At 41.2% G+C, this 14,111-nt stretch overlaps 1 protein-coding gene across 1 annotated transcript in view; it reads right to left on the bottom strand.

Moving 5' to 3' along the window:
* Positions 1 to 632: 632 nt before the first annotated feature.
* The window catches only part of gpr4 (G protein-coupled receptor 4), a 37,746-nt gene continuing 24,267 nt past the window's right edge, over positions 633 to 14,111 (bottom strand). The window contains exons 2-4 of the mRNA XM_026292678.1: positions 6,124 to 6,814; positions 4,302 to 4,566; positions 633 to 3,625 (exon numbers count right to left, since the gene is read on the bottom strand). Of these exons, the coding sequence (XP_026148463.1) occupies positions 2,904 to 3,625; positions 4,302 to 4,566; positions 6,124 to 6,252 (1,116 nt within the window). The 5' untranslated portion in view covers positions 6,253 to 6,814 and the 3' untranslated portion in view covers positions 633 to 2,903. The remainder of the gene's footprint in view (positions 3,626 to 4,301; positions 4,567 to 6,123; positions 6,815 to 14,111) is intronic.

The following is a 14,111-nucleotide window of genomic DNA, read 5'->3' as shown; positions in this document are numbered from 1 at the left end:
ACATAGTTACATAGATACATAGTTCGCTTTACGGAAAGATGATGGTTTGCGTTTCCAGCTGTCCACACAGGTCACAAGACTTTTGTCTTATTTGTGTTACCACCTCATACTGTAAATGTGCCTCAAAACATATTACACTCACATGAGTCTATTATTCCACACTACTGTGTATACAAAACACTGTTCCTGAATGCATCCTGTGCAGACATAGATGGAGTGCTGCTGCTTTGCTAATGTGCTGCTCATGCTACTCCTTCTATGTAGAAATGGTAATAATAAAAGACGACTATGGGTTATAATGACATGCTCGCACAGCTGCTTGGTCATTTTTTGAGAGGGGACAGTTGCTGGGTAACATTCTGGGATGCAGCAAACCAAGAGTTTGTTTGACAGAACTCAACAATTTCAGCAACTTGGTGAGCACAATCACAGTTGATGCCAATAATAATAAGAAAAAAGGTAATAAAGAAAATGGAGAAAGATAACAGAACAGGATGATAAACAGTCCAGCACCCTCAATTCATTTCCACTTTAAAAGCCTCACCCATCCTGCCAATGCTTTCAGTCCATTTTTATTAGCTTGTAGATGCAAACAAACACAGCTGGATGCAAAATTTTATGTGCATAATTTATTTTTCACCAACACTGTTGATCAACAAATACACTGAAGCCTGGCACCTCCTCTCTCAGGCTGACATAGAGATGCAAAGCAAAAGCAGTGGTACACAAAGCAGGATTCAACACTGACAAGCTAAATGTGTCCAAAAACCTGCCTTTATATCATTGCAATAAACACAGTACACGTTCATGCCAAGACAACATAAAAAGGCATTGTTGCTGCTGGGATCACTTACACAGATTCCAAAACACTTTCTGTTCTTCAAGTGTAATAGTTGGCAGGTGGAGCTGCAGACACTTTCCTATGTCCATCAAATCACTGCACTGAACTGGACTGTACTGAACCATTTTACTGCACACAGGGGAAGTCAGTACGTCATTTCTTACATTTCAGGAGGGTAGTTAATGTAAAAAGATGCATTTAAATGTTATTACCACTGAATCTTCAACAAAAGACAACAGTGGAGTTTAAAATCAAGCTGGCAGCTACAAAGTTGATAATAAATATATGGTAAAAACATGCAGTAACCTTTTTTAAGATTTGTTTTTTTTTTTTCTTTTCTTCCAGGCCAAACATAAGGCAAAATATGGCAATGTTGGTGGATTAAAATTGTAGTCCTATTTTTTTTACAGCAATAAAAATCCACTCCACAAACAAAACGAAAATTCTGAATCTGTAATTTTAAAATAAATCATTAAAATGAATTACACTGATGGTATGAACACTGCTGCCAACCCTTATGGCTGCTGCCAGAGACCTGCTGGTCACCAGAGATGGGCATTTAGGAAAGCATTTCCCCATCACACATTACACAGAACTATGTCTGAATGTGTTTCCCTGATGCAGTAAAGCTAGGCTTTGCTAAGACTATGTCTGAATGTTTCTCTAATATGACAAACAATGTTAGCAGCCCACAGTGACACTTAAACAAAAGAGAAATGTACTCTTACCATTTTAGAGAAAACCAAACTTAAATTTATAAAAAACCTTGTTGTGCAATGTGACACATGGTGAAGCAAAAAAAATAGAAAAGACAGTGAATGTGCTTCATATCATTGGGAAATTCTGGACAGTTTCAGTTAGAAGGCATCTGTCTAAAACAGGAATGTAAACAGTGAATAAATGTGACTTTCAAACAAAGCTGGATGCAGTAAAGCTAGGCTTTGGTAAGACTTTGGTTTAGATTGTGTTCATGAATTCAGTGAACTGAGTTCTGATTATTTTGATGTCTGGGGTAAAAATAAAAGACAAAACCATGTCACAATAAGGAAGAAAGACACTTCTACTCTAAGCCTTCCTGCTATCACAGTTTATGAGTTGAGGTACTTTATAAGGCTTTATTATTTCATGAAACAATAAAGACATTACCAACAAGCATTACAAATATTTTAGACTAGTAATTGACAATCTTTCCTGTTACTCTGTCTTTTCATAGTCTGAAGTGGCACATTTAGGTGTAAAACCCAACCTCCTACATGTACATCCGCCCTTTGTCCAGTTGGATGTGCACGCAGTATAATTGCAAAGCTGTCTCCCTACATACCATTAACAATGCTCACCCATGCAGTGGGTGATCTGTTTAAGTAATTTCTCTTAAATAGTCAAAAATGTCTTCCTAAGCATGATACCAATGATACCTGACACAGTGCCAAACTGTCTAATGATCCTTTAGTTAGCTGCACCAGGACATGACTCTATGGGTCTGACTACAGGACGTCTACAGGATGAATTGGCATGAAACCTGGAACAGACACTCATGGTCCACCGAGGCTCAATTCTAGGAACATTGGTGAGCCCCTTTTTAGAAAATGGTGACTTAGGCAGTTTGATTTTTTTTTTGGTCCATAACTTCATGAGCACGCTCCAGATATTAATAACCAAATCCTTCTCAGCCTCAGCATTACTGATGATAATATATCACATCAACCATGCCATCATTAGCATGCCCTATAGCTGTGCAGAGGCCGACAAAATGAGATAAAGCTTTTTGCATTTTTTACATGACCAGGTGCCATGCTCAGGCAAGGCTTTGCATTATCTGGCCTGATACTTGTATGTATCTAACAATAACAAAGTAGTTTTGTTTTCTGGTATGTGGGTGTTTTTGCAGTGGCTGCTCCCATGGCTTCTTATTTCTCATTCTGGCTTCTGCATTTATCCCAAGCATCTTTGACCACATGAGTGTGTCTGATTTCAGGCTTGAAGAAATGAGACGTAGTTAGGACCATCCTCCTTCCACTGAGCTGAACAGTTTGGATGGGTTACCGCAGATTCCAGGTGCGTGTCACTTCTTCACACTGAGGATGGTCATCTGTAGACACTCCTCCTTCAGAGCCACAAGTTCTGTCTTGTAGCTGCTTGTCTTCTCTCCATCAGTGTACACACAAGGCTGCTTCTTTACCGACAGAGGTGTCTCCAAGGTTACTGAACCAGTGTTGAGCATGTCAGCATGTGACGGTGAGGAAGAGGCCCTCCTGTGGCAGGCTGCAGACAGTAAAGCTGAGAGGGCTTGGCTAACGTCATGCCTAGCCCCCTCATTAACAAAACAGTACAAAATGGGGTCAGCAACACAGTTGAGGCTGGTCAGTGCCAGGGATATGTGGTACGCTGCAAACAAGCTCTCCTCTGAGCTACAGTCACATGGCTTCCTTAGAAAAATTACACTCCTCACCAGGAGTAGGACGTGGTATGGTCCAAAGCAGACCAAAACGATCAGGATCAAACTCAATGCCAATCGCTGAATTTTAGCCTTTTCCTGCCGCTCCGTTGAGACATTGCAGCGCACTGCTGCTAGAATCCCATGGTAGGCAACCAGCATAGCTGTCCAGGGGACAAGGAAGCCCAAAAATGTCCTGTAGAGGTTCATTCCTGCCACCCAGGCCTCCATGGGATACTTCTCAAAGCAGAAGGTGTGGTTGAACCGATCCTTGAAGAGCTCATTGTGGAAAAGAGGAGCAGAATTGGCAACAATCTCAATGATCCACACCATGGTGCTGACTAGGACAGCTGTGGGAGGTTCAGGAGACCAGGAGGACCAGAGAGGAGAGAGAAATATTAGACTTTGCAGAAACCTTCCTTCTAGGATGAAAGCAAACAATAGAAACACTTCAACTACTGATTCATTGAGTGACGCCTAGGCACCCATTCATTTCAAACGTACAATACCATCTGTTTTGGACAAAAATGTTATTCAGAAAATATGGTACTTTATGAAGCAATATTTCAGTCCTTTCACCGTTATCCATATGAAGAGTTTCCCGTTTTCTAAAGTCTTCCCTCACATTGTGTTTGATGAAACGTTAGACTAGGGCCATGTTCGTAAACCAGGCTTAAGGCATGTATCATTATATTTTATTAAGAATAATGACTTTAGCAGACATCCTCATTTAATTGACATGGAAGTGGTCTTATCTCTATGCAAACTGAATTTCCTGTTTTGTCAGATTTGGCAGATTTGAAGTCACACACCCTTAGGGCTTGGCAGTAGCACAGTCTGTGGAACTAAACATCATGTGCAATATCTGAGTCGTATAAAAACAGGATGAAATGCAACGTGTCATGCTACAGATTTTTAACTAGTAACTTGCATTTTTGGAAAGCTAGTGGCGTTTTTTTCTAAATTAATAAAGGTTTTGTTTTAGTTCCATCAGAGGTGTTTGTTGTCACCAGTAACCCAGCATACCTGTTTTGATTTGTCGAACCTTGGTGAAGCGCAGAGGGTACGCCACAGCCAGGAACCTGTCTAGTGATATACAGCAGAGGAAGGCGATGCTGATGTAAATATTAGTGTAGAAGATGAAGCCGAACAGCTTGCAGCTCTCTTGACCATGGATCCAGTCATCGTGCTGCAGGAAGTAGTCAATCCATAGAGGAAGAGTGGTGATATAGAGGAGGTCAGCTACAGACAGGTTCATCAGGTAGATCCCGAGCTCGTTACGCTGGCGTACCTGAAGGGGTAAATGAGGGGGTTGGGAGGATGGAAGAGAGAAAGACACATGTTGGATGGAGAGAGAAGTGTGCAATATATTAAAACAGTTAGTGTAAAGACAATGATGCAAACAGTGGCTGTATTTCCTTTATGTAAACTTTTACAATGGGACAGAAAGTAAAATTCTAATGTTGTGTGTATTTCCTTCAGCTCCATTCCCTTCCTGGATGTCAAAACATGAACCATATACAAAGGCATTGAAGGATTGATCAGCTTTACTCAGCAATTTGAACTATTTTTCTTTAACATCCACACACAGGCCTACAAATAATAAGTGATCAGACGCTCTAAGACTTATGACCACTGTGTGGCTTCCATCAAGTCTTTCTAATGATTCGTTAGCACTTAAAACATTAAACTGTTAGGTTAGAGTTGTGTTTTCTATGCAGTATTAGCATTGCAGTATAATGCTAATATTTAGACAGAGCCTCCCTGGTGATTAAACACCACACCAAGAACATTCATGTTTTGGATACAGTTCAGGTGTTGTTATTACTGGGGCTCTAAGCAACACAATTCATGCTACCAAGCACCAAATGGTGCCTGGTAACTACAATAACCATGATGCACCTATGTCACAGTGCACCTGTTCTCTGAGTCGGGAAGTTGAATGTAGAAAATTTAAAATGTGAGCTTGATGCTGAGAGGAATCTCAAACAATAATCTGATGTTGATATGGCACTCATTTTAATGATGCTGTGCTTGAAAAAATATAATTTAGTGAACTTGCCTGAATGAAAAGCTAATAACAGTTCCTCCTCTTGCTGCCAAAGCAAACTGAGTCTGTGGGAATGTTTGATGCTGTATGGGAAAATATCCCCAGCACTCTGTTGACTGTATGGAGCAGCCAGTGATAGAAAGTGTAATAGATGACCCACCGTTTACAGTGAAAACATGATTATGTTCCTATAATGTTTCTTTGCTACATCACTGACGCTGTAATAAACTGCAAGAAAACAAAATGTGTCTGATTGAGTAACCAGTCTGCACACTGAAGCTGTTTACTGACCATAAACTGCTTCATGTTAACCTGAAAGTACAGGTTCATTCAGCTCAGTACAAGTGCATTGTAGTGACTGACTACTGAAGGAAACTACTGAAGATATTATTTTTTAATATTTATTTTTATGTCACTATTTATAATCCATGACAGTGCTGTTTTAATCTGCATCAGGACAGGTGTATCTTCCAGTGTCAATGCGACTTTTTGCATGTTTTTGGACCTGTAACATGCATCATACACCACCGGTGCATAAGTAGACAGTCTGCTGCCTTGTCAAACCTTTACATTTCTTTAGGTATAAATAAATACTTATACACACTATCTTAATCTGCTTACACAAATTCAAATTCAAAAGAAGTTTCCTCAGACCTTTGGCAGATACATTACTTATATTCTAAATAAAACTGACTAAGTTTGAAACCACTGGCGCAGGGTAATATGTTGGTGGCTAGCACTAGCAGCGAGGCAGTGTGTGTGCATGTGTGTGTGTGCATGTGTGTGTTTCCTCCTTACCTGCATGTAGGCAGCCCACAGGGCCATGCAGTTGGTGGGCAGCCCCAGAACAATGACTATGATGTAGAGTGTGGGCTGGAAGAACTGGTCTACCTTACTGTCCACATTACAGAATGAGATGTTGCACATTGTCCAGCTGTAGAACACTCTGAGAGTGTGTGTGTGCGTGTGTGTGATGCTGGACGTTCAGCTGGACGGGCACATGGCATTGTGCTCTGCTACCACATGGTTGTCCAACATGGAGTAACGGAAGAAAACAGGACTGTCATTCATGGGGCATTTCATGGTTCCTGTTTCTTATAACGCCTTGTTCTTCCCTCGCAGGGTCCTTGGCATGGCATAATCCTCTTGTGACCGTCAAAACCAGCTTCTGTGTTTCTCAGTATGAAGAGAAAGGAGAGGAAAGGATGGAGTGAGGGATAAAATGTGGTGAAGTGAAAGCTGCCTTATCGACAATGCACCAGGCCTCCTGCGCCTGAACAGGACCTCATTAATCTTTTAGAGATTAGAGGTGTGCCAGGTCTCCTGTGAGGGAGAGGCTGACCGTTTGTGTGTGTGGGGAGGTGTATCAAGGTCCTGATGGCACACAAAAATCCTTGGGGATTCTCGCACTAAAACACAGGCATGACTTTCCAAAGCCTCAGCACTTTAGAGCAGACAGGCCGTTCTTTCACTCTGAACTCCTGAACATCTGCAAGAGAGAGAGAGAGACAGAGACAGCAATGCCTTGTAATCAAAAGTTGTCAAAAAAATTCTGTGTTGGTTGCTTCAGTGGAATATTTGTTGCAATTATGTTCAATATCTCTATCATTTTTTAGAATTTAAACAGAAGCATAAATAAGACAAATAAAACATAAGGGTATCCATCCATCCATCTACACCTGTTTATTCCTATTTAGGATCACATTAATCTGCTGGAGTCTATCCAAGCTCTCACTTGGTGAAAGGCACCCTGAACAGGTCACCAAATAAGGGGTATCTCAAAATAGTAAAAAATGAATAAAAAGGAAAAATGCAATAAATAAGAGGCAATCATAGCTGTGTCGTCTATGCAGGTATTTAAAACTTTCATTTCTTGTTTACTATTTTCTGCATGAGCTGGTTCCAGCTTCTTATTAAGCTCAGTGACTCAAGACCTTTCCAATAAAACACAACATTGCAGAGATGTTCTGCTGATTATTTTATAAACATTTCTCTGACATATTTGATATCACTAGAGAATACAATTTACAATAATAATCTCTGGTTTGACCAAACATGAGTTTGTAATGTCTGGGGTTAAAACTTAAACTAAACATAATGCTCTGTGGATAATTTACATTTTCCACTGTTCATATCACTCAGGAATTCAAAAATAGAAACGGAAGATCCATTAGGACTGCTGTTTATCCTCTCTCCATTTTTCCTTCATAGTTGATCATAGCTCTCTCCTCTGTCTCGCTCTCTGCAGCCTAAAACCAAGACTCAGGCCTTTGGTTTTTTGCCACTTGCTTTGGTGATTTGAAGTGAAGGGAACCGTTCCCTCAATGAAAGCACATTCTCAAGACATATGGCCAAACCCCTTTCCTGTGATATATACGCTCCACCTGACATGTAAAAGAATATGTACAAGAAAAAAAAAGCTTGATAAATGGTTTGGTTTACCATTGAAACTGAAGAAAGAGGAACCGACCGTGCAATGAGTACAGTGCTGCAGCAAGAATTTATCTGGGTGACATTTGTACAGAGGTGGAGTGGTGTGATAACACAGAACATGCTGACACGCCATAGTGGCACAGAAGGACCTTCCACAGCATTTAAACAGAAAAAAACTCGACCTATGCTATGTATAATGTAGGCCTTCATATAAACATAATCTGAAGATAAACGTACAGCAAAGAGAGAGCAGGATGTGAGCTTAGTTTCAGTTTGACTGCTTGACTTCTCACTCTGAGGTCACCTTCTGTTTATCCTTCTCAGACCACCCTGATACTTTTGCATATGAGTCCAGATACAGTTTCACATCACTGAAACAGCTACGTTCTTAAGCACTAGGAACTGGGAGAGTTTATGCATTTCTTTCATTCCTCTTCGATCAACAGATTTCAGAATTAACTGTGAAGATTTTGCCTACCTGAGTGGAATTTGCAGATTTACACATTTCAGCAAAATGTTTATTACAACAGATATGAATTAAGAAAAAACAGTCATCAGTCCTGCTAGTAAATCTGAGGGGGATGCACAAAAATAGTTCATGCAGAACCCAAAATGGAAAGGGTTTGGGGAGCATGAATGTGCAAACTTTTGCTTTTGCATCTGTCTGTTTCCAAAGAAAACAAATCAGGCACTCTTGAGTCAGTTTTCACTTACTGGTAAAGTGAAGAGGCCTCTGAGTTGTCTGTCAACACACAACAAAGCAGTCTAAAGATATGTGAAGGAAACAGCTTCAGCCTGTGACTATGTGACAGTCACGTGTGGAACAGTGACTTTGGACTGAGCTGATCCAGTGCCACAGTCATTACACTGTACACAAACACACACACACACACACACACAAGGGCTAAGTGAGGTCTTTACTACTGTGACCTTGTCAAATAAAGCCTTGTTGGGGGAAACAATTGTGTTGATAAGCTGAACCACAACTGTGTCATTACTTTGTTGTAATCTGTCATCACATCATAGTCCAGACATATGCGCCTGGCAGAGGTTTGATGGTTATTTTTCAGTATAAAAAAGGTCTCACTTTGGAGACTTAAGCTACTACCATCAGCCAATGCCAAAAAATGCTCGTTTGTGCTTTAACTATATCCACGGTCTTACAGTACGTAGGATTTGTTAGAATTCAGAACTAGTGAAGAGGTGGCAAGTGTCTCAGATGGATTGGTAGCAAGACTAAAAGGGGTTTTTGTTTTTAGTGTTTTAGGCCACAAACTTCTCTCAGGTATTTAAATTATTTGAGCTTTGAGTGTGATGATTATTCCATAACAGAGAACCTCAGTCTTGCTTATTGGAGTCTAAAGCTTCAATAAGCATAAAATAAAAGCAATTTAACCAACTGATATTTCACTTTGTTTGTGTAGCATGTATGACAATAAAGACAAAACAAAAAAATATATTTTCATTTGCATCTATCACTCCCTGCCCAAACTGTATTAACCAGTGCAACTACAGTTAAAATGTTATAAGCACTCACAGCAAAATATAGCAAACATATTTGCTTTCAGCTGTAAAGTATCTCTAATTTAGTTTTTGTTCACAATTTGAGTAGACTCAACACATAAAACAGATGGAAATACAATATCAGTACCTTTAAATTGTAGTATGGTAATTGAGTAAATAAATTAAAAACATACAAGTCAAGTTGGAAAGTAAATTACGTTCCAACTCGACTTTTAATGAGAGCACCTTCATGAGAACGAACATTTACTTTAAAGACATTTCAGGAGCTAGTTGTAGTTTGAGGTTGTTGTCACATTGTTCACAACCAAACACCCGTTCACGTAAAAAAAAAAAAAACAGCAGTAATATGTGGCAATAATAAAACTGCTACCAATGAATCTTCTCACAGTGTGTGTGGAGAGCTGACTCTGTGCTCGCATCCAACTATGGGCCCTTTGTGATTGAAGCTCATGTGAGATAAAGACAGTTCAGTATAAAAACACTCTCCAGCAGCCACAGAGGAGGAATTGGGCTAATGTGTCTTGCTCAAGGGTATGTTGTCAGTCGTTATTTACCTGAGCAATATGACTAACACAGAGTGACATGGTTTTTTTTACTAGCGTGTAGCAAACATCATTTCTGTTATCTTTGTTCACTCCATCAAATACATGGCAACACATGCCACTCTGTGTGTTGTTATGGGCGGTGTACATATCTTTACTGCGTGCGTGTGTGACTTCCTGACAGTTGTCTTTGTGCTGTCAGGTCAATAAGCAACACCTGACAGGCAGTCAAACATTTAGCCTGCATGTGGTATCATGCTGTAACACACACCTGCAGTGTTTTGCTGTACACAAATCTCTTTTCTTGAACTAAAGAGCCCTTTTGCATGAAATTAATACATAAAAATATTGTTTTTACTGTTTTCAAACATCTGTACCACTATAGAGCTGAACTTTTACAAGCAGGTCTCTGTTTTGTTAATAATCTGTGTAGGTGACATGATTCATATCCAACAAATGACCCTATTCACTGACTGGAAGTTGGGGACTGTAATATACCAGCAAAGAAAGTGTAAACAAACACAGCACCAAAGAATACTGGTAGAGAACAAGCGTGAACATAAACAAACTATTTGAGGATGAAAATATGTTCAACACCATGTTAGACCTTAAAGATACATAAGTCAAAAAATGACTCCACTTTCATTACTTCGCTATAGGCAACCTGTGAGCTTTTAACATACTGTCAAGCTAATACAAGCAGTCAGATAATATATCTACTACCCGTCAAAAGGTTGGATACAAGGTTGGATTGAACTGAAAAAAAAAAAAAAAAAAAAAAAGTTGTGGCCTAATGACTAGGGAGTTGGACTTGCAACCTAAAAATTGCAGGTTCAAGTCTCAGGTCTGGCAGGAATTGTCGGTGGCACAGAATGAATAACCACTGCCCTGCCCACCTTCAATACCATGACTGAGGTGAGACCCCTTGAGCAAGGTACTGGTCCTGCAGCAATGGCTGCCCTCTGCTCTGTGTGTGTGTGTGTGTGTGTGTGTGTGTGTGTGCACTTGGGTGGGTTAAATGCAAATTCCGAGTATGGGTCACCATACTTAGCCACATAAGTTACTTTCGCTTTCACTTAACCTGTTAGAACTGTATTAATTTATTATAGCATATCTGTCATTTAAAGAACTATGACAATGATTATTTACTACAGTGTTACATTGAGAATTAAGGGAAATGTGAAATACTGGCATCTGTTCTTGATGCTGTTCCTTTATTTCACTTCTTTCATCAGTCCTACATGTATTATTTGCCAAGACATCCTGTATTTGTATGGAAAAATATGTCAAAATCTTCTTTCCTTTCGGCTGCTCCCTTCAGGGGTCGCCACAGCGAATCATCTGCCTCCATTTAACCCTATCCTCTGTATCCTCCTCACCCACACCAACTATCCTCATGTCCTCCTTCACTACATCCAAGAACCTCCTCTTTGGTCTTCCTCTAGGTCTCCTTCCTGGCAGCTATAACCTCAGCATCCTTTTACCAATGTATTCACTGTCCCTCCTCTGAACATGTCCAAACCATCTCAATCTGGCTTCCCTGGCTTTTTCTCCAAAACATCTAACATGGCCTGTCCCTCTGATGTCCTCATTCCTGATCCTATCCATCCTCGTCACTCCCAGAGAGAACCTCAACATCTTCAGCTCTGTTACCTCCAGCTCTGCCTCCTGTCTTTTTCTCAGTGCCACTGTCTCTAAACCAGACAACATTGCTGGTCTCACCACTGTCTTGTCCACCTTTCCTTTCATTCTTGCTGACACTCTTTTGTCACACATCACACCTGACACTTTCCTCCACCCGTTCCAACCTGCTTGCACACGTCTCTTCACTTCTTTTCCACACTCTCTGTTGCTCTGGACTGTTGACCCTAGGTACTTAAAATACTCCACCTTCTTCACCTCTACTCCCTGTAACCTCACCGTTCTACTTGAGTCCCTCTCATTTTACTGTTTTACTGCGGCTAACCCTCATTCCTCTCCTTTCCAGAGCAAACCTCCACCTCTCTAGGTTTTCTTCCACCTGCTCCCTGCTCTCACTACAGATGACAGCGTCATCTGCAAACATCATGGTCCACGGAGATTCCTGTCTAACCTCATCTGTCAGCCTGTCCATCACCACAGCAAACAAGAAGGGGCTCAAAGACGATCCTTGGTGCAGTCCCACCTCCACCTTGAACTCCTCTGTTACCCCTACAGCACACCTCACCACTGTCTTACAGCTCTCATACATGTCCTGCACCACTCGAACATACTTCTCTGCCACTCCAGACTTCCTCATACAAAACCACAGCTCCTCTCTCGGCACCTTGTCATACGCTTTTTCCAAATCTACAAAGACCCAATGCAGCTCCTTCTAGTCTTCTCTGTACTTCTCCATCAGCATTCTCAAAGCAAATATTGCATCTGTGGTTCTCTTTCTTGGCATGAAACCATACTGCTGCTCACAAATGCTCACTTCTGACCTCAGCCTAGCCTCCACTACTCTTTTCCATAACTTCATTGTGTGACTCATCAGCTTTATTCCTCTGTAGTTTCCACAACTCTGCACATCTCCCTTGTTCTTAAAGATGGGCACCAGTACACTTCTCCGCCATTCCTCAGGCATCCTCTCACTCTCCAAGATCTTGTTAAGTAGCCCGGTCAAAAACTCTACTGCCACCTCTCCTAAACACTTCCATACCTCCACAGGTATGTTGTAAGGACCAACTGCCTTTCCACTCTTCATCCTTTTCAATGCCTTCCTCACTTCATCCTTACCGATCTTTGCTACGTCCTGCTCCACAACAGTCACCTCTTCTACTCTGTGCTCTCTAACATTTTTGTCATTCATCAACTCTTCAAAGTATTCCTTCCATTTTTCCATCACACTTGTGCCTCGCCAACCTGTACAAATCCACCTCTCCCTCCTTAGAGTCCAACCTATCATACAAATCCTCATACGGCCTTTGTTTGGCCTTTGACACCTCTATCTTCACTTTACACTGCATCTCCCTGTACTCCTGTCTGTTTTCTTCTGTCCTCTCAATGTCCCACTTCTTCTTAGCTAACGTTTTCCTCTTAACACACTCCTGGACTTCCTCATTCCACCACCAAGTCTCCTTATCTGCTTTCCTCTTTCCAGATGACACACCAAGTACCCTCCTACCTGTCTCCCTGATCACTTTAGCTGTAGCTGTCCAGTCATCTGTAAGAACCTCCTGACTGCCCAGAGCCTGTTTCAGCTCCTCCCTGAAAGCCACACAACACTCTTCCTTTTTCAACTTCCACCACTTGGTCCTCTGCTCTGCCCTTGTCCTCTTCATCTTCCTCACCACCAGAGTCATCCTACACACCACCATCCTATGCTGTCTGGCTACACTCTCCCCAACCACTACTTTGCTGTCACTGATCTCTTACAGGTTTGGAACGTCTGCACAAGATGTAATCAACTTGTGTGATCCTGCCTCCACTCTTATATGTCACCCTATGCTCCTCCCTTTTCTGGAAAAATGTGTTCACTACAGCCATTTCCATCCTTTTTGCGAAGTCTACCACCATCTGTCCTTCTGCATTCCTGTCCTGCATACCAAACTTATCCATCACTTCCTCATCACCTCTGTTTCCCTCACCAACATGTCTGTTGAAGCCTGCCCCAATCACCACTCTCTCACCACTAGGGATACCCTGGATCACCTCATCCATCTCCCTCCAGAATTTCTCCTTCTCTTCTAACTCACATCCTACCTGTGGGGCATAACCACTGACAACATTCAACATTCAACGGGTGCGGACCCAGAGGCCGCCCCGGACCTACAGCCAAAACAGAAGATTGTGATTTAAAACCTAACGGGGTGCTTCTATTTCCACCGGTGAAGCTTTTTTAGACTTTACGGTAGTGGAAACGCACAGACCAATTGCATGCGAGTTGAGCCATCTAGAGCCATCTAGAGGCAAGTTACACATGAAAAGACAGTACAAAGAAAAAGAGAGATAGCGATACATGTAGAAAACAAAGGGAGAGAAACTGTCGAGTGAGACGGAGAAAGAGAGAGAACTTAGTTAATGAGAGAACATTATACATATCTACAGCCATATATATATATATGTTCAGTTGTATGTTACATGACAATAAATATTGTCAGAAAGTTTTTGAATTGTACTGAATTCATTTGATTTGACAGTCAGGTATTGATTACATGCAGATGTTGATATGTGATATGTTGAAATACATATCACACTAACTAGTTAGACATTATGATCTTCCGGACCTTTGCTTCAAGAAATCTTCTCTAACTGGACCTCTTTAAA

This window comes from Mastacembelus armatus, chromosome 13, assembly GCF_900324485.2.
Source record: "Mastacembelus armatus chromosome 13, fMasArm1.2, whole genome shotgun sequence".
In the NCBI taxonomy this organism is placed as follows: Eukaryota; Metazoa; Chordata; class Actinopteri; order Synbranchiformes; family Mastacembelidae; genus Mastacembelus; species Mastacembelus armatus.
Note: the sequence above shows the minus strand (reverse complement) of the source record. Positions and strands in the feature narration are given on the sequence as shown.